Consider the following 21,309-nt stretch of genomic DNA (forward strand, 5'->3'; position numbering starts at 1 on the left):
GGCAGTGGTTAGATTCCCGTATGGCAAAAAAATTATTATACAATAAAAAAACATAGAAAGTCACTGAAAAATAAACAAAGGTTACATGGACGTTATAGTTAGATTCTGAATTTACTCGTACAAAACCACAGAAATTCAGTAGCTATAGTTATAGTTCTTTCAAGTAAGTACTCGCGCCCTACGGTAACTATAACTCGCGCCTTCGCCATGCACAGCTAATTACTCCACATATTATATCATTGATAACATATTCTATACCATCTTTCATATTCTCACTGCAACATTTGAAGTAAAATTATTGATGAGACAACTGTGCATGGCAAAGGCTCGAGTTTTAGTTACTTGAAAGAACTCTAACTATAACTGTTGAATTTCTATGGTTTTGTACGAGTAAATTCAGAACCTAACTATGACATCCCTGTAACCTTTGACTTTTTTCAGTGAACACATAGATAGATAGATAGATAGATAGATAGATAGATAGATAGATAGATAGATAGATAGATAGATAGATAGATAGATCTATAGATTTATGTTAATTAATGTTAATATTAAAAGTATAATATGTTTTCTACATTAGTAGGATTATTCATCTATGTAATGTGTTTGAAGTGAAGTACTTTCCCTATTGTCCCATAGACTGAGTAGGAATAGTAAATCCCACCCCTCTGCATTCTAATACTTTTCCTACTATTGCTTAGACTGGAGTAGATATAGTAAATTTCCAAAGTCCACTGCTTTCCTTACTGTTGCGTCGACGGAGTAGGAATAGTACAGCTAATGCCCTCCATAGTCCAATCCTTTCAATACTGTTGTACTAATTGGAGTAGGGATAGTTTAACCCTAGTTTAACCCCTACAAATTACAACACTTCTCCTACTGTTGAACTGTCTGTAGTAGTACTACTAAATATAACCAATCCAAAGTCTAACACTTTCTCTATTGATAATTGTACTGGAGTGGGAATAGTAACATTATTCCTTCCGAAGTCTAAAGCTTTTTCTTCTGTTGCACAGAGTGCAGTAGAAATAGAAAATCTAACCCATCCAAAGTTTTTCACGTTCTCTACTGCTGCGCTGACTGGAGTTGGTATTTGACCCAGTATTTTCCCTACTATTGAGCTGTTTGGAGAGGGAATAGTTAATCTAGTGCGACCAAAGTCCAAAACTTTGCCTGTTGAACTTCGGAGGGCTTAGATGCTGTTGCATAAACTTGAGTGTACTTAGTATATCTAGTACTCTCAGACTCCAAGACAGTGAAGGGTCATCTTGAAAGGCATGACCATCATCCATAAGGCAATAGCAATAACTAGCTGGTTTCAAAATTCGTCTGGCACAAGCTATGAAGAGATTTAAGGTCCTCTAAACTTTTCTTTACTTCTATATATAGAACTAGAACAGTTGCATTCAGAAATAGATCTTTCCCTTTTACAACTCTAAAACATGGCATTTTCTCCCACTGACGTAGCCACACAAAATCACTGAGACCTCTACTTGTTCAAACGGAAATGAAGCCAAATAATAGTTAACATAGCATAACAGTTGTGCAGGGGACCTATCATCTAGGCACTGTAGTGGGCTTGAGAGCTGGCAGGTAACCAGTAAGGCTATGTACTGTGTTTTTAGGAAAGGTGGTGGCTGATCATTAGATTTGTATGCAAAACTGCTGGCTCTGTATTGGCACAGCAATTAAATGAATGAGTTGAGAGAGATTTTGGTTTTAGACTTGCAAATAATATGGTTGTATGATGCACATAATTAATAACAAATAGCAATCTGAGTTTGATTCATAAACAAGCAATTTTTATCAGAAAAGTATATAAAAAGTGACAGAGTACCCTATCTTTTAACCCCTGGGCCTGCTCCCCTCATTTAGAGACAAACAGAGTTTGCAGTCGATGAAGCCCCAAACAGCTCAGTTGATGAAAAACATCTTATGACGGACTGAAGGAGTAGGGGCTGTTGGAGGAATGACAGTACACCGCCACCCTATTCAGGGTAGACAGTGTAATGTCTTTTTTGTCTGTCCATCACTGCCAAGATTACAGAAAAAATAATAAGGCCCCCCCAAACCAATGGAATAAATCGCCCACGGTATGAGAACTGCTTTGGGAGTTTGTATGAGAAAAAAAAATGTTTGAAAATGTTGATGAATGGTCATCCAAACTGACGGTGGCCATCCACCAAATTCTTTGTGCAATGAAAATGACCACAATGTTCCTTTCAATGTACAGAGATGACCAGTGGTCATCTTTAAATTTGGCGGTAAGGTCCTCTTCCATCATGATAGACAGAGTATGGTCCGACGAAGCATAACTCAGGCCCTAAGAAGATGAAAGTTACTAACTGTGCTGTTTGGAGAAATGCACAAACTCCATGCGATGAGGAAGTGGCTTAAGCAGGATGTGCTTACATATTATCTCTTTGGTAAGCAAATTAGCTGTTTGCATTTGGAAACTACTGCAGTAAAAAGCACAACGTGTGGTTCCCTTTGCAAGAGCTGTCCTTCCTTATGACCCCTGATAACTATTTCACCTTCCTTCCCTTTTCAGTTTGGTCTTATCTGTATTCCGGGAAGTGTTTGCCCATCACTTGGTCAATCTCACTTTGGTTCAGAAAAGCTTACCACCAGATCACTAATCTTTCTATCAGTTTTGAAGTTTGCTAGCAGATACACTTGAAGTCCTTCAGCATTTACAATGGATCCAGAATATAAATAAAAATGACTGTTCTGTTTCTATCTAGTAGAATTAAGGGCCATATTTATACTTTTTGATGCAAAACTGCGCTAACGCAGTTTTGTGTCAAAAAAATTAGCGCTGGCTAACGCCATTCTGAAGCGCCATGCGGGCGCCGTATTTATCCAATGACGTTAGCCGGCGTTAGCCGCCGGCGCTGCCTGGTGTGCGTGAAAAAAAACCACGTACACCAGGCAGCGCCGGCGTAGGGGGAAAATGGAGTATGGGCATCCAGAAATGGTGCAAGTCAGGTCGAGGCAAAAAAATCGTCTTAACCCGATTTGCGCCATTTTTTTTCGACGCCCATCCCCCATCAACATGACTCCTGTCTTAGCAAAGACAGGAGTCATGCCCCCTTGCCCAATGGCCATGCCCAGGGGACTTATGTCCCCTGGGCATGGCCATTGGGCATAGTGGCATGTAGGGGGGCACAAATCAGGCCCCCCTATGCCACAAAAAATACTTACCCCAACTTACCTTTTCTTCCCTGGGATGGGTCCCTCCATCCTTGGGTGTCCTCCTGGGGTGGGCAAGGGTGGCAGGGGGTGTCCCTGGGGGCAGGGGAGGGCACCTCTGGGCTCCTTCAGAGCCCACAGGTCCCTTAACGCCTGCCCTGACCCAGGCGTTAAAAAGAGGCGCAAATGCGGGGTTTTTTGCCCCGCCCACTCCCGGGCGTCATTTTTGCCCGGGAGTATAAATACCACGCACATGCCTCGGAGTCATTTTTTAAGACGGGAACGCCTCCCTTGCATATCATTAACGCAAGGGAGGTGTTCACGCCAAAAAATGACGCTAACTCCATGAACTTTGGCGCTAGACGCGTCTAACGCCAAAGTATAAATATGGAGTTAGTTTTGCGTCGAATTTGCGTCGAAAAAAACGACGCAAATTCGGCGCAAACAGAGTATAAATATGCCCCTAAATGTATGAAACTATTACACGTAGACACCTTGCAATTAGTGTTTAAAAAGTTAAGGAATGTATTAAGAATGTCAGAAAGGTGCATGCCTGTTATATAAATGAGGGGAAGGAGTCCTCACAAATTAATAGAAAATTTCACGACAATGTAACATGGACTAGCCACAACTGAATTATCCATACTTAATATCGATTAGATAATAATAAGTAGTGATCAGTTATCTTAATGTTGATTACTTAATTTATCATTTGATACACATTACCTAAAACAACACATTTGTTCAAAAAAATACAGCAGTAATTACAGTGCCAAAAGGTAACATTTGAGCAAAAACAAGCCAAAGGAGTCAAAAGGAGTGTAATGTGAAAATCAAAAGACCAATAAGCCAATCTTAAAAAATGCAAGTCATAACATTTAGTTGGAAGCAATTTCAGTGCACATAAATAGGCAGGTTTCAGAGAATCTCTGAGTATGCCCTTATTTGGTTTACATTTTGTCTCAAAAATACATGGGCCAATATTTACTAACTTGTATTGGAGGGTTCGTGCTTGTTGCTAGTTTACACTTCACTACACAAAGCAACACAAACAGCTGCATCAATCAACAGTGGAGCCTGTAGAAGTGATTTGTAAGTGGGACAGACAACGGAATAAAAATAAACTATTAGGACCCCCTAAAAATGTGTGTTTGTATTGGGGTGCATGTATCTTTCTTTATATAAATAGATATATACAAAGTCATATTTAAACAATTTAAGCATTAACAAACATGTAGGCTCAAGTATTTCTTTAAACACCTGCTAATTAGGATTGAAAGGAAAGTGGGCATATTAATGTGTGTTCCGTAGTGCAATATCAGGTGGTGAGGCCCAAACGTTAGTAATGACAAAACTGCTGAGGTATGGATGGGCCCTTTCTGACCCTCATTTAGAACCACCATTGCAGATTAACTTTTTAGTGCAAAAGCTATATTTGTGCAAGATGTTGATATGGATGCGGCACACAAATGATTTTGTGTAACTGTTGAGACTGTAATGTCCCCTACATGGTAAAGAAGTCTGTTTCCCTGTCCTATGCCCCTGACCGCGAAGGAAACTGGTATTCAGAGTCTTAATTTGACCCTGACATCACCCTCATCTAGCTTGTGCACAGAGGCTTATGCAGTCAGTGTGTATTACATGCATGTTAGTAGAGCTCCTTGTGTTGTGCAAGTCTGAGTACTGGGGACATAGATATCTATTTGGATGCCCCTGGTTGATCATGGCACCCAATGGAGAATAAGGAAGGCGGCCCTCAGATCGGGTGATTTATTCAATTACTACAGGCACCTCATTGCCTGCCTACAAACATCTTTAGTGGAACAGAGAAGGCAGTCTTGTTATAGACTGAGTTTAAGCATTTGAGAGCAGGTACACATTGTGCGAGACATTAGGAAGAAAGACTACAGGTGAAGGAGATGTTCCCCAGTGTTCAGATGGAAGTAGAAAGATTGTTATTCTTTGAGGCAAACCTGAATCCTGTCTCCATTCCACCACCCTTGAAGACCTTGTCCTTAAATCCTGGCCTGTGCTGCATGCTCAGAGAACCCCGTCAGGCCAGGTTAGCGATCCACACAGCACTATCTTAATTAGTTCTTATTTTCCCACTCATGCTACTTTGTTACATCTCCACTCTTCACGCAGACTCCCCATTCTTAAACCGCTTAACTGTTTTTTAACACTTTTTACATATTCTTTCTCATAATTAGTCCCTTTTACAAGGTCACTGGTTGCTATAGCTAGGGCATGAGTAGATGAGTAGTTGCATTCACTTCTGGGCAAAATAGAGGACCTGTTTCAAAACACATCCATACACCCCACACAGGTATGTTATTATGCAATACGGCAGTACAATAAAATAGTTTTGACTGAATATTTGTATTACTTGTTAAATAAAATTTCAGATAATCTGTTTAAGTTTTGACAAATAATGCTACAGTAACTAACTCATTCTTAATAAATATTTCCTTTGCTCCACTTTCAATGTATGACATAATTTGTGTAATTTCAGGAATATTCCATCACACTTGCTGTGCAAAATTCCTTAAATGAACCAAGTATTCTAATTCACTAAATGATAAGCCTTTAGTGGTAAAAATTCCCAGTAAATGCACATTCGCCGTAATAATTTACCACAAACACACTGGGATAATAGAACAAGAGCAGGTGTTGTTTGCGGTGATTCTATACTATTTTGATAACCGCTCAATGCATCAGTGTATCAAAATTGACACAAGGACACATTTTCCACAAAAATATGGCACAAAATGATGGAATTGCATTTATTGTATTTAATGTATTTGTGCCAAAATGTTCAATTACACAAAAGCAAATTACATGAATCTTACACACCGCTAGTCCTATGTTGCCCTACTATCCACCACATTTAATCACATCTACCTGTGCTGCAAGCACTGCCACAACACGTGTACTGACCACAGTCAGTAAATGGATGGCAGATTAAGTCTACCAGGTGCTCTCTTATGTCTGGTGTAACGTTCCATCTCTATATATTTAGTTCCCCTGTGAATTTAACATACAGTGGTGCTATGTGCAATTTTAGGATGATTGTGGTGAAGCAGATGTTGAATACATCAAGTGGCTAATCCTAGTCAAAGTTTTCACCTTTTGGTTTAGGGCCTTAATTAGAGTTTCACAGATGGGATATTTTATCACAAGCTATACTGATAAGCTGTCAGTGACTGACTCCATCAAAAATTATTCCATTGGGGAAATAACTGTGAATGTTAATTTGTTTTTGACGCACAACTTAATTTCATCCATGTTTCTGGCATCCAACTGTTCTTACTGGATTTATTAATGATTACCTAATCCGGCAAAAACGCACACAATACTAATCAAACTCAGGATGTCTGACAGAAAGAATAACTATGATAAAAATATCGTCTGCAAAGAATATCAAGTCTAAAATATCAAGGACCAAAATATCGAGAAGGTAAGAGTTTAGTGTAAGTGATATGCAAGTGTAGATTTACAACTCTTAACTCCACATCTACTTACATTGAAGAAATGTGTATTGTTAAGGTACATATATGTGTAGTTAAGTAAAGCAAACATTTACTTTGCCATAAAAACTTACTTTTCATAATATTTTGGTCCACTTGGCGCAATATTTTGTCTACACAATATTTTTTCCTCAATGTTTAGTCCAAACCCCCACCCTTGCTAGGGAAATTGGCACAAATTGTTCACCAGAGATAGATTTTGTAAGCATCCATCCAGTCCAGAACAACTTCATGGTCATTCAAAAAGGTGTATCAAAGTTGCACATAATCAAAACTGCAGATCTGTTAAGAAAATATTTTTAAAAATCAACATCCAAAGAGCAGCCAGGAAATGTTACAGTATAGGCAATCAAAGAAACTACATTCTATACCTTGGAATGAGAGAGCTACTCAGAGACAAACAAATGTAGGAAGGATGATTAGGACTATACCCCACTACCTCTCTGACTTAGACAAATGTCTTAATAATACAAAAGAAAGGACATTTGTACAATCTCAAAAACACAGAAAATGAAATAACCGCAAAGAGATGTAAAGACAGATCATTAGGTCTAAAAAATACACTGAGAAGAGACATATAACAACAGTTTCGAGATCTAAGACAGGCATGATGTAACTGAGCGTAACACCTTTCAAACTGGTAGAGATGTGAAAGTCCTCTCAGCCCAGATCTAAAAGAATCAGAACAAATAGAAGATGTTCAAAGTAGGCAATGGAGAAATAATTTGTGGGCATCAATGTCAATTCACCAAAATGCTAACAGTAGCGGAAGTGACATCACACAACATTTGAACATCAATTTCATACACGCAGCCATTCATACACATATACACATTTACACTTACACACATACTCTCTCACATAAACGCACATAACATACATTTAAAAGTGCTTTTTTTACTTACCTCAGCTGTCAGGGAAGGCTATATTTCAGCTAATTGTACTCCATTCTTTATTACAACATTAAATAATGAAACGTTATTCACTATAAGTGTAAAAAGAAAAAAATAAAGAAAACAGGCTGGAGCTGTAAGGACGAGCTGCCCCTGTGCTCCTCGCACTGATTTTGACACCTTTGAGGCCAGGGTTCACCAACACAGTGTCACAAAGGGCAAGTCAGGGGTCACGTCCATTCTTGTGGGTATTGGCCCGAAAATAAAGCTTTTTCAGACTTTGGAACAAAAAGGCTTCACAAAGGAATGCAGAGAACACAATGCGTCCTACTTCGATCTGTCAGGGGCACATGCAAGCTATGCCTGTTTATTAATAATCCTTAGGATTTCGGCCTGCGGGACTTTCTGCAGAGGAATTCCAAACCACGAAATGAGATATTAGGTATATCCCAGTCTACAATAGTGAAATGAAGGCACATGAGTGAGAGGACTGAGAAGTCAGAAGCTAATCAGGCAGAAACAATTTTAAAGGTTAAAAGTGAGATGGAAAGGTCATGTGCTATATTATTGAGATTGCTGATTTTGAACTACAAATCGAAAAGGAAAGAAAAATGCTTATTTCAGGTAGATCTGCTGTTGCGTGATAGAGAAGAAGAGGGGTCAATAGAGCTAGTTACCCCCAACTATGACAATTTCATTGTACTTTTTTTCTCTAACCATGAAATATCTACTTGGACTTGGGGCAGATTTTATGAAACGATTGCGTCACTTTTGCACGAATTGTGGCAAAGTGACGCAACTCAAAGCATGATTTATCAAGCCACACAAGGCTACCTTGCGTGGCAGTGATTGGCTTGATTACTCCAGAGTAATGTAACACTGCGCAAATTGCTGCATTGCATTACTCTGCCCCACGCAACACCCATGGATTTTGATGCATTCCCAGATTTACCATTAAGTGGGAGACCCTTGAATGTGCCAAAACTGCTAACCCTCCCCAAGTGAGGTGTAATGTGCAGAAATATGTTTATTTCTCCTCATTTTTTTTCTCTTTCTATGTTTGCTGTATGCACACAAAAAAGAGGAAAATGCCTTAGGGGATTGTTTTTGTGCAGGAAGTTGCTCCTTTCTGCAGAAAAAAACAATTATGCTTACAGAGCAGGCTCCCTTCCACCTTGGTGCAAGAGTGCCTGCTTTAGCACTAGACAGGACATTGCCTGTGATGGCAGGGAAAAAGGCAGGAATGCATGTATGATGTTAGATACGGTGCATTGCTGCACTTTCCTAGTCACACAGTGCAGCGCAGGAAGGTTGCATGAACACTCCTTCATTGATAGCCTCACCTGAACAGGACTCGCATCAGACACCCCTGTCCTAATTATTAAGAAGTCTTTGACATAACAACTATCCATTGGACTACACAGCAGAAGGGCTAGATCTATCACTAGGCTGCTAAGCTAAAATCTTAGTAGACAAGTTTCCCGGTTCTTCAATACTACTAGATCATCAATATAACACACCCCCAGGAAGCTATGGTGCTTATGCTATCACAGTGCAGTTTATAAGCCCTCCATTCGGACCCAGTCCACACCTACCCTTGATAGCTATGGTCAATATGATCTCCAGTTAACTGGTGTGACTCTGGACCATTACCATGCTGGCAAAGTATGGCAATTGCAAATTTGATGGACCCTGGTACTTTATAGACCTGATTAGCCGAGGTAGACAGATGTAATGATAGCGGAGAGTGATAGCCATTTGGTCGGGTGGTACTTCAAAAGCCAAATGAAGAGTGTGTTATTAGTTGTAATTGAAAGAAACAGGGCTACCCCAGAAAGCACTAAAATTACTATTTTAAAGAAATGATCATGGTGTGGTCTCAACTGAACACAGAAAGAAAATTCTATACATTCAGCAAAGCAGTAAGAATGACTGAGTAGATGACAAGTTTATTGGTTTTGACAGCCTTCAATCTCCATCTTTATTCTGGTTTATCTAAAATGTATTAATCTACTGGAACATTAAAATGTTCTGACTCGATGTTTCATATGTTAACTTATCTATGACCAAACATTGCACCAGCACCCAATAGCACATTCCTTCTTGTTCCATCCACATTTACGCCTAATGCAGGCAATCAATAAAACATTTATAGAGCTCTGCAAATCAGTGAGGGTCTTGAGGTGCTTATAGGATGGCTTCACGTTCATCAAAGGTTCAGAGACACAGAATCTTTCCTTACTGGAACCATGACAGAAGGGTTACGTTCTCCAGAAAGTATAGGGAAAAAGTTGTTGGTCACATGGTTTATAGAGAATACATCTTAGTCTAATGGTGCTAATGGAGACTCGTGGGGCCAAGAAAATCAGCACATCAGTCATGACGTTAAAGGTCTCACGAAATACATTCCACTTCTCATAATTTCCACCAGACTTCCAAATACGCTGCTCTGTGCTAGTTCAGTTTGACCTCAGAGTACAAAGTCTCTTCCAGGTAAGCTGTAGTCTGGCTCTTGGGCTTTAGTTTGGAGAAGTCGATGGACGCATACTGGAGATTGTCCTGCCCGAAGTTCTCGTACATATCGTCTTTGGGCTCAGTACGTGTGGCGTCAGTATCTGGCTTGTTTCCAACCCCGTGATCGCGATCTTCTGTAGCGATGGGACTCTACACACAATGCAAAGAAAGGACATTTGAGGCACAAAATGGCAAGAGGGTGAGAATACAAGGAAGTTCCCATAATTGTATTATTCTTTCCATATGCTTTCTAAATGAACTACATATATTTTTGCATTATATCTTTATTTTAGACAAAATATGCATACCTTTCAGCTTCTGTCCTGATTTCGGAACTGCAGTAGGCTTTTATTAAAACAGTAATTGGGGAAAGTCTATGGTAGGATGTTTCCATATTTCAGTTCAATGCTAAGGTGAATGCTCGGTATTCGCCAGTGCCCCTTACATCATAGGCTCTTTGGCCAACTCATTGATCACCACCCCATATGCAGGCACGCCCGTCCTTTAGGGCGGAGGGGCCACCCCCCCCCACCTTTTGCCCCTCATGAAGAGTGCCGGTCAGGCTGAACAAAGGTCAGCCTGACAGACACTCTTCATGTTCAGGTGAGGCAGCCCGGAGCGAGACATACATGATTTGTGCAGACTCCTGGCTGTCTGAGATGAACTTTGCTGGGCTAATGAGGTCACAGGTCCTGTGGGCGTAACCCCCTCAGCTCAGCAAAGGTGCCTCAAGGCCCTCCCCCAGGTGACAAGGGAAGCATCACCCATTGACTTCGACCTGGGCGCTTCAAGTTTAAGCCCTGAAGCACCAAGGGCAAGTGTCAATCAGTGACACTTCGTAACAGAGTGGGGTGGGGTCAGCAGTCTCACTGACTCACTGTGTGTGTGAAAGAATGAGTGTGAGTGTGCTTCCCACCCACTCCCTCCCTTCTAAAACTGCCAGCCGCCACTGCCCAAATGCATCGACGTGTGGGCTGAATTACAGCACTTGCCTCTGCCTAGAAGCACCATAGCGATAACGTGTAATAACGCAGACCATTTTTTTACATCCCTACAAAATGTTTCTTGCTATTATTTTCCCTTTTCCTTTGCAACAGCCCCTTCGATTTTTGTTTCTTACCTTAAAACTGCAAGTCTCCCTGTTTCAAAATAATTCTCTAGAAATATATAATTTTTGAGGAGGAAACGTTCCTAAGCATTCCACTCCAGCTTCCCAACCACGTCCCTTTCACTATCCAGAAATAGGCACAGGCAAGTATGATTTGCCTTAGATCAAATAATGTGGTTGAGTAGGAGAAGCAAGGTAGCAAGGCAGAACGTCTTGTGTTCATAACTTTCACACTATACTTATATATGTTAGTGATTACTTATCGCACACTTAGGCCCATATTTATACTTTTTTACCACCACATTTGTGTCATTTTTTTGTAATTTGTGTAATTGTATTTTGTAAGTTAGCACCGCTTTCGCGTCAAAAAGCAGCGCAAATGCGGATCTAAAAAAGTATAAATATGGGCCTTAATACGAAAAGCCTTATTCAAAGAACTTCCATTTTTATCAAAAGAAAGTAGTAGATGGATATGACAAAATTGTGATTGTCATAGAAAACACACTTTGATAACAAAAGGAAATTTGAAAATAAACCAATAAGCATATTTATGAGCCCCTTTGCATCACGCAAGAGTGATGCACACTCCAGGTCAGATTTTTTAAGCCAGGTAAAGCCACTTTGTGTCGCTCTGAGTGGCTCCAAAAATCTGGTGAAATGCAAAACAGCGCGAATCAGTGCGTTGTATTATTTGCCCTGGGAAGGCATTCCATGGGCATTGTGTGGGTGTTCCCATGCAATTCATTCCATGGATTTTGATGCATTCCCAAATTTACAAGAACCTGTAAACCTGGAAATGCACCAAAATCTTACGCCTTTCCAGGGAACGCGTAACAAGGAGAATTATCTTTTTCTACTCATGTCTTCCTCAGCACACATAGAAAGAGGAATATGCCTCCCAGAATTGTTACTGTGCAGGAAGGTGTCCCTCCTGCACAAAAACAATCCTGCTTGAAATGCAGGCCCCCTTGCAACAAAAGGATGCCAGTGCAGGGGAGAGGACAGGAATCCACTCTATTGCCTTAAATGCAGAGCATTCCCTCCCTTTACCTCTCATGCAGTTCAGCGCAGGAAGGTGACTGGCTGTGCTGAATGGCTTCCCCATCAATAGCCCCTTGTGACTTTAGGTTTCACAGTTTTCAGCTCGCTTAGCACACCACAACTGCAGGGAATGGGGTACAGAAGGTGACACCCCCGTCTTCTCTAGGAAATTGCCACAAAGTTGGTGACCTGCACAGATTTTAATGCAGTATTTGCAGCCAGCATATTATGCTGAAGTGGCAAAGCCAGGATTAGCTCTCAAGTCTTCTAGTGTCAAGTACACTTGACTCTCCAAGTGTGATGAAAGTAGGCAAGTCTGACCTCAGCAGTTCGAAATCAGATACTAGAAATATAGTCTAGCTCAGTAATCACACTTCGTAGACTCAATCTGGTAAGATATAAATTATCTAAATAGACAAGTAACCCAATTTAGGGGATGGTGATATAGAATGATACCCCAAAAATTGGTCCCTGAAAGCAATCTTTTTTATTTTCAACACAAGCCTGGCATAAGCCACATCCTGTTGCCTTCAGTAACTCAGAGGTTCTTGCACGTTTCACAACACTTTCTGTAAATCAGTAATAATGTACTTTTTCCTTATTCTTTAATTTCTGTTTCTGATTGTATTATCTTTTTATTTGTGGCACTTTGTTTGTTGGTTATAGGTTCCTTTTTTCTCTTTCTTATGAAGGATGAAACATGCAGGCTGACAGGAATGGGCACTGCCATCTGGGCACAATATACCCAGTGGTGCAAGAACATTTTCAGAGTAGTGGTGTTCCACTAATATAACATCACTGAAGTCATATGGATTGTGAAAGAGTCAAGTGTCACACAAAGAACAAATGTGGCAAATGAGCCATGCCGATTCAGCAGGAGAGTGGCACGTAGCTTATGGTGCATCTTGGAGCACACTGTCACACATATATTACGAAAACAAGGTGTGGTTTGTTTTGACAAAACAAAAAAGAAGGGCTTATATGGTGTGAGTTTTTGAAAAGAAATTGGCATGTACACAATACTCCCTTACAAGTCACAAAAGAATGAATGCACAGTTCCACAATGAAGATAACTGATCTTCCCCAGTCTGGGAGAGATCAATAGGTCCCTGTAACTGTCCAAAATAAGGAACAACCATTTGGTGACAGGCTTCATCATCAGGCTTTGCTCCTCGTCGGACCGGCAATGCAATGGCTAACGAGCCCCTCAAGGTGGCTCTTTGCCGGAGAACTTGTTGGAAATATTTGCCAGTGGTGAATGCAGTAATGTGGGATTGGTGAAATGAACTGTTAAAATTGACTAGAGGGACCATGTAATAGAATATTTATCGAAAATGTGGGCCTCTGTCAAGATTAAAAGCATAGAAAATAAGGGGAAAGTAAGAATACTGTCTATTTCACCCTGTTGAAATATGGTATCTAATGTAAAAAAAAAAAAACCTGTAGTCTAGGGATTTTGTATGCAAAGGGCAGAGTTGGATATCCCTACACTGTCTAAATTGGAAAGGTCAACATGTTTCTCGCTAAATTAGTATAAAAAGATTGGGGTGCGATTCATCAGGACCTAAAAAAGACCATACCTAATCCTCACTGTTGTAGTAAAATGTGCGGTACAGGAACTCTCCTCAAATTAAAGGATGCGCGGACCAGGGGTAGGTGCTGACAGACCCAACGATCCATGATCAAATTATTAATTTGGCTGGCTCACTATTGCCCGTCGCTATCCCTTTGGGGTCCATCTTTGCACTGATTAATCTCTATCTAGCTCATCCACCACAGAGCTGATAGATCATTGTAAATGTTGTCCACTTTATGCAGGACAGGGTGACTATTAAATAAGTTTCTCTGACTGGACCACCACATGCATGAAAACAACTGCATGTGTGGGCTATTTTTTTGCCATTCAGTTACAGGGCTGTGAAAATTCTGTTCTGCAAACACTGAATATATGATAAGCATAGCAAAATACCACACTTATACTTACCTTAAAGAATCATTCTAACCCGTCTTTTCTTGTCTGACCATTTCCCAAAAGTTCACTACGCCATCATTTAAACATTCTCATAAAGTGTTCTTCCTTTGCTGCCAATGCATTCATAGGGCATTCCTAAATGTTATTATTTTGCACTCTTTGGGTCATTCCTTTATCAGCGTTTATTTATAGCTATGAAATTTGCTAATTGCTGTTTCTTTTGCTTTTTATGCACATTATGGCCCTCATTCTGACCTTGGCGGTCTTTTCGCAAGACCGCTGAGTTACCGCCGCGGTGAAGACCGCCGACCGCGGCGGTGTGCCGCTGTGCGCATTCTGACCGCTGGGAGCGTTCCGCCGGAAAACCGCCAGCAGCCACACTGGCGGTCGGCGGGAAAGTGGAGACTGGTCAACCTCCACCGCCACGCCAGCAGAACACCGCCCACAGAATTACGACCCACATTTCTGTGTGGCGGTCTTCTGTTGGCGGTCTTCTGTTGGCGGTCACGTCCCTATGGCTCCCGTCGCCTCCCGGAGGACCAACGCACAAGGTAAGTTGATCGTCCGTGAGGGGAGGGGGTGGGGGGGTGTTGTGTGATGTGGGCGTGCATGGGGGTGTGCGTGTGAGTGTGTAGAGGGGGTGTGTGAGTGCGTGTATGCGGGCGGGGGGTGCTGCTGTGTCTATGGGTAATGTGTGCTGTTCGGCAGGTGCGCATGTCGGCATGTATGTGTGCGGGTATGTGTCCCCGTTGTGTATGTGTGTGTAGGGGGTGTGTATATGTGCATGTTGGGGGTGTGTGCATGTCGGGGTACATGTATGTGCATGTCGGGGTGGGGGTGGGGAGGGGGTTCGTACCACCTCTGGGGGGTGGCAGGGGGGTGGAGGGTGTGGGGGGAGGACTCGGGTGGGTAGTGGGGGGTGGGGGAGACCCCTATCAGTGCCAGGGAAGGAATTCCCTGGCCCCGATAGTGCTTACCGCCATGGTTCGCACGGCGGTTCCCGCCCGCAAGAAACCGCGGCGGTAGGCAGGGTCATAATACCCTTGGCGGTCTTGGGACGACCGCCGGGCCGGAGTGCGCAAACTCCAGCCCCGCGGTCATGACCGCCGTGGCGGTCGGAGTGGAGAAGTAGCGGTCGGTCGCGGCGGGGACCGCCGCGGTCAGAATGCCATTTTTAATACCGCCGGTCTGTTCGCGGTCCGACCGCCGTCTCTCCGCCGACCGCCAGGGTCAGAATGAGGGCCTATATGTTTTATTATCATGGCTCTCAGGTTTCCAAGTTCAATGCCCGAGTAGCTCATTCAGTCTCTATACATTTCTACACAATTTAGGACTATCACCCTCATTTTTACCATTACTAAATTAGACATAAAGGTGCCATAAAGCAAAGAAAGAAACTAGATTAAGTTCTCCATTGAGTAACCTCATCCACAGAATGTCCAATGTGCCTCTCATTTTCACCTCCATTGTCTATGTTGTTCTGATACCATGTTCCAGTCCTGGGCTTTCCTCCAGACCTGGATGTATTGCAACATCTTAAAGCTCATCCCAGCCAGATGGAATTTATGTTAAGCCAATAACAAAAGAAAGGTGCAATACAAACAAGGCTCAATGACGTGATCTTTGTCGGCTTTGAACCCAAACGTTTACTCAACGACAAATCACTTGGATTCACCCTGAACATCGACTTCGCCATCAACATTGTCAAAATCCACAGAAGGCCTGGAACTACCTCTCTCTTTCCATGAAAGTCAAAACATTACTTCCAGAAGGGGCGTTGAGAAGCGCTGTTCTCATACTCTTTTATCTGGATAGTGCTGATGTCCTGAGTGAACACTTCACACTGACATCCCTCAGGAGCATTCTAAATGCTGCAGCACATCTCATCTAAGTCCTTAAGAAATATGATCAAATTACTCCCACCCTGATGGAACTTCATTCCTCCCCTTGCTGGCCTGGACTACCTTCCAAACCAGTGGCACCATTTATAGAGCTATCATGATCAGCATCCCAGGTTATCTCACAGAGCAGCTCACCATCTCTGGTGAATCACATCCACATGTAGTCAGGACACCATCAGGCAGCAGACTAATAAGTGGGAAAAGAAATAACAAAACCGCATTACTTTTCTGTCTATGCAACCAGGATCTGGAACAATTTCCATGTATCCACTAGTTCCACCCTATTATTTCTCCAATTTAAGAAGACTCACCTCTTAAAAAACTAAAGATTAAAATGCATTAACCATTCACAACTAAGATTCCTCTCCTTTAGACATTGACATTATTCCATGTGCTGCACTGTGGTGAAATTTGGATATGTTTAGACTACAGCAGTGGTTCTCAACCTGTGGTCCGGGGACCACTGGGGGTCTGCAAAGCCTCCTCAGGGGGTCCGCGACTGCTTAGAAAATTAAATAATATTAGCAGACTAGGTCCACAGCTTTTACTGATTACTCAGTGGGGGGTCCCCGGATTCCAATCATGATTCAATGGGGGTCCGCGGGTTCCATTAATGCTAAATTGGGAGTCCACAGAAGTCAAAAGGTTGGGAACTGCCGCACTACAGCATTACCACATAAATACATGCATAATTCATACATAAATAATTATTAACAGCTATGTTCAATTGATGCAAAGAAAGACTACAATTTCTATATTGTTGAATAAATGCCCTAAGTGAAAATATGGTATAGGTGCTTTACCAAAATATTGGTGGAAAAATATTGTGATACATTAATATAATTGCATTTATATTGCAATGGCCAAACTGTCATTGTTTTAAATATCACAGATAATATTTTTTTAGTATTATTTATATTTTTAAGAATATCATTGCCATATTATTTTGTTTTTAACATGGCTATTTTCTATTTTTTGTGCATTTTGTATTTTAGTTTTTATGATTTGAAACTGTAAAATGTTTTAGAGGTCAGGTTATAGATTACGGGGAAATAGGGTGGGGGTAATTTTAATTATTGGTATATTTTTTATTAAATGTAATGGTTGTACTTCATGTGAAATATTTGAATACAAATTGAATATATTAGTTTTTAAAATATTTATTTGCTAATATTTATTTCTTATTAAATATTTTGGATTATTTAAATGTTTCAAATATTTTAAAACATTTTAGGAGCAGATGTAGGAGTTGTAGAGGGGCAAGGTGGGGATTTGTTAAATTTGAATGCATTTTACAATTTATTGATGTGTTTTATGTAACTAAAAAAACAGTAATGCAAATTTCTAGAACTTACTTGTAATAGGTTGTATATGTATATTTATGCTTAGATGTAAATATTTGAGGGCCTGATTATGAGTACGGTGGTACCCGTGGTGGTGGCCCGACCGCCGTATCCTTGGCAGTCCGACAGTTCAGTTAGGTTGCTGGCAGTCGGATTGCCACAAGACCACTACCACTGCCAGGATCATGGATCTGACCACTTTGGTGGTGGTGCAAGCACTGCCAGGCTGATCACGACTTGCTTTTCTACTGGCCTTTCCATGGCAGGCACCGTGCCATGAAAAGGCTGGTAGAAAGGCAGAGACGGGGCCATCAGGGCCCTCTGCACTGCCAATGTTGTGTGAGCAGTGCAGGGGCCCCTTTGTCAGCACAATCAGCCCATCTGGCATTGGCCTCTGCTCTCTTTTAGGGATGCCACTGCACTGACTGTCCGACCAGCCCCCTGGGAGCATCATACTGGGGCGGTCTGGAAGCTGCCAACTTGGTAGTGGCCTCCATCGTGCCGCATTGGCAGTCCAACAGTTGGACCGCCAAACTCCTAATCGGGCCCTATATTTTTGTAATAAAGTTTCAATAATTGGTATTTTATCTTACACTACATTTTATTTTTAAATAATTTTGAATTCTGATCATGTTAAATATTTTTTTATTTAAATGTTTTAAAATATTTGCATTAGTATTGAATGTTTCGAAAATATATTTGATAAATATACATATATCTATCAAATCTAGCTATCAATGTATCTATCTATAAATGCAATGCAATAAAACTAAAATGATAGTTAATTTTATAAATGCAATCCAAATATTTTAGGCCTCATTAAGGGTTTGGCGTGCCTTGAACTGCTAAACCCACGGTGGCGTCAGAGCACCATACTCCTGGGAGTGCAACCACCAGATTACAATCCTGGTAGTTGGACCACCAGGAAACTGCTGCCACCCCCAGGATCAGGGATCCCGATGGTCAACGTTGTGGTCAGCTACGGTGGAGCCAAGTTCGGCACTGCCGTGCTGATAACAACTTTGCTTTCCGCCAGGGTCCCCACCATGAAAAGGTGGCGGAAAGGCAGTGCTGTGGACCACAGGGGCAGTGCAGGGGCCCACCTGTCGGCACCCAAGGAATGCACACTGTTTGCTACTGCAGACTAGGTGCATTCTGAGGGTGCTGTGTACAATGGCATTGGCCTCAGCTCCCTGATAGGGAATGTGTTCAACTTTGAGGGGTGTATATTTATTTCACCCACTACAATCTAAGCCACATTGGGGCAATTATTGGCCTTTGAGGGGTGCAGATAGGCTATAGGAAATTGGAGACCTTTGAGAGGTGTACATTTACCATCCCACTGAAATCTACGCCACATTGATAAACGCAATGTGCTTGGATGGATGAGTATTTAATATTACCACTATTACCACATACTATTACCACTAAATTTTAAAACTTGTTGGTGAAATTGATAGCTTTACTATTCCCACTCCAATCTAAGCCATATTGGGAAATGTGTTGGGGCTTAGCGGGTGTATATTTATTAAATCCACTCTAATGTAAGCTACATTGGGGACATTTTGGACTTTAATGGGGTGTAGTGTTACGTATCCCAGTGCAATCTACTACACACTGGGGGAGCTTGTTGGACCTTGAGGGGTGATGATTTCATGCTTTTGCTACACCTTACATAGCCAGGTTTTGTAAAGTGCAGCATATATATTTATATACATATATATATATATATATATATACACACACACACACAAACACATATGCACACATATATATGTGTGTGTATATCTATCTCTCTCTCTCTCTCTCTCTCTCTCTCTATATATATATATATATATATATATATATATATCTACTGCCACTAGGTAGTTATAGTTACACCCTAGTTTCTATAGAAAAAGTGTTTTTTGTTTTGCTAATAACTTTGGCACCATTTGATGAATATTCACAAACTTTTTCAAGAAAATACGACACTCACTTCAGCGTCTGACTGCAAGGTTTCTGGGTGATCTGTCAAGCAGGTCTGAGAAAGGGGGGGTCCCAAAAAGCTTTTTCTCCATTTATTTTTGCATTGGGATTTTGAAAAGCAATAGCGCGCAAATCACTGGACGGAATTACACCAAAGCTGTCAGAAAGGTAGCTCTTAGCCCAGAAAGAGCCCTTTTAGTTATTTTATGTAAATCTGGTCAGTAGTTTTCTGGTCTTGTGCTGAGATCTCAATGGCCTCCAACTGTTCAACAAGGAAGTGTTGGCAGCCATCTTACGACTCAGCTTCAGCCGACACCCAGGAAAAAAAGTAAAAAAGTAAGAAAAGGGGCTAGGGTAGAGTCACCCCGACCCTTTAGCTCTGGTGCTGGGGTCACAGACGGACAACCCCAGAGTAAAAATTTACTTTTTTATCATTTTCAACACAATTCATGGCAGATACGCGGATCTGGGGAAAATTAAAAAAAAAACAAGCCTGTGCTTGTATCTGCGAGGCCCCCAGCAGTCCTGTGGACAACCACCTCCCCTGGGAGTCAACGTGATCTAATGCAGGACTTTAGTTTAAATGGATGCAGGGGTGCCTGGCCCGTGGCAGACTTGGGTAGTGCCACCTCCCGGGGGATAATCACAATCTAACCGGGGGGGGGGGGTGCGCCCAGCTCGCTGCCCAGGACACCGCCACCTTTCTGAGCATTAGTGTTAATGGATGTGGGGAGCTGCCCAGTCCCCCTGCAGCCCAAGTGACTACTATCTCACCGGAGCTAATCACAATGTAAATGCAGTGGGGCCACCCAGCCCTGCCTGCTGCCAAGGAGACCGCCACCTCATCAGGTCTAGAATAAAATAGTGAAGGGGTCTGTTTTGAACCCGTGAGCACCATGGGGCCACCACCTCCCAAGGGCAATGCTCATTGGAGGGGGGCACGCACCCCCCCTCGTACAGCCACAGATGACCCTGGGGACCGCCACCCTCAAGTTGTCTCAAGTAATTATAACTCGTGCCCTAGGGTAACTATAACTCAAACCCACGCCATGCGCTGCTAATTACTGCACAAATATTTACACTCATGACATTTTTGATAATATCATTGATATTATCAGTGTAATTTTTGCAGTAACATTTTTGATGAAAAAACTGTGCCTGGCGGGGGTGTGAGTTATAGTTACCTTAAGGCACGAGTTATAGTTACTTGAGATAACTCTAACAGGTGAATTTCTATGGTTTGGTACGCTTAAAATGTGAGCCTAAATATAACGTCCCTGTAACTTTAGTTTTTTCTAGTGAATTTCTGTGTTTTTTTTTTAATTCTGTTTCCTAATTATAACACCTCTGTAACCTTTGGATATATCTAAAATGAAACAATAAAGAATATAAAGAATTCAATTACAAAAATATACCAATGGATTTAGGCAATATAAAAAATGTGCAAATTTTAGTATAAAATATAAAAAACAAACAATCAAAGTTATAAAATCTTTTTAACCAACATTATGAAAACAATTGAAGTCTAAGAATAATAAATATACTTTTCCCACTCTAGTTTATTCAACAATAGGGAAAGTGTTGGACTTCGGAGGGGTTAGATTTAATATTGTCGCTCCAAACAGGGCCCCATCAAGAAGCGTTGGTTTCAGAGGGGTAATATTTAATATTCCCTCTTTAAACCTCACAATGGTACAGAAAGTGTTGTACTTTGGATGAGTAAAATGTACTATTCCCACTCCAGTTTGTGCAACAGTATGGAAAGTGTTGGATTTTAGAGTAGTGAATGTTACTATTCTGACTCCAAAAAGTGCAACAGTAGGGAACGTGTTGAACTGCAAAGAGGGTGG

At 41.5% G+C, this 21,309-nt stretch overlaps 1 protein-coding gene across 2 annotated transcripts in view; it reads right to left on the reverse strand.

The window, feature by feature from the left end:
• Positions 1 to 9,545: 9,545 nt before the first annotated feature.
• LOC138246549 (sialic acid-binding Ig-like lectin 11) overlaps positions 9,546 to 21,309 on the reverse strand; it is a 239,411-nt gene continuing 227,647 nt past the window's right edge. For both annotated transcript variants that reach the window (XM_069201216.1, XM_069201219.1), the window contains one exon: positions 9,546 to 10,276. In XM_069201216.1, coding sequence (XP_069057317.1) covers positions 10,067 to 10,276 — 210 coding nt within the window. In that variant the 3' untranslated portion in view covers positions 9,546 to 10,066. The remainder of the gene's footprint in view (positions 10,277 to 21,309) is intronic.

This window comes from Pleurodeles waltl, chromosome 7 (genome assembly GCF_031143425.1).
Source record: "Pleurodeles waltl isolate 20211129_DDA chromosome 7, aPleWal1.hap1.20221129, whole genome shotgun sequence".
NCBI lineage: Eukaryota > Metazoa > Chordata > Amphibia > Caudata > Salamandridae > Pleurodeles > Pleurodeles waltl.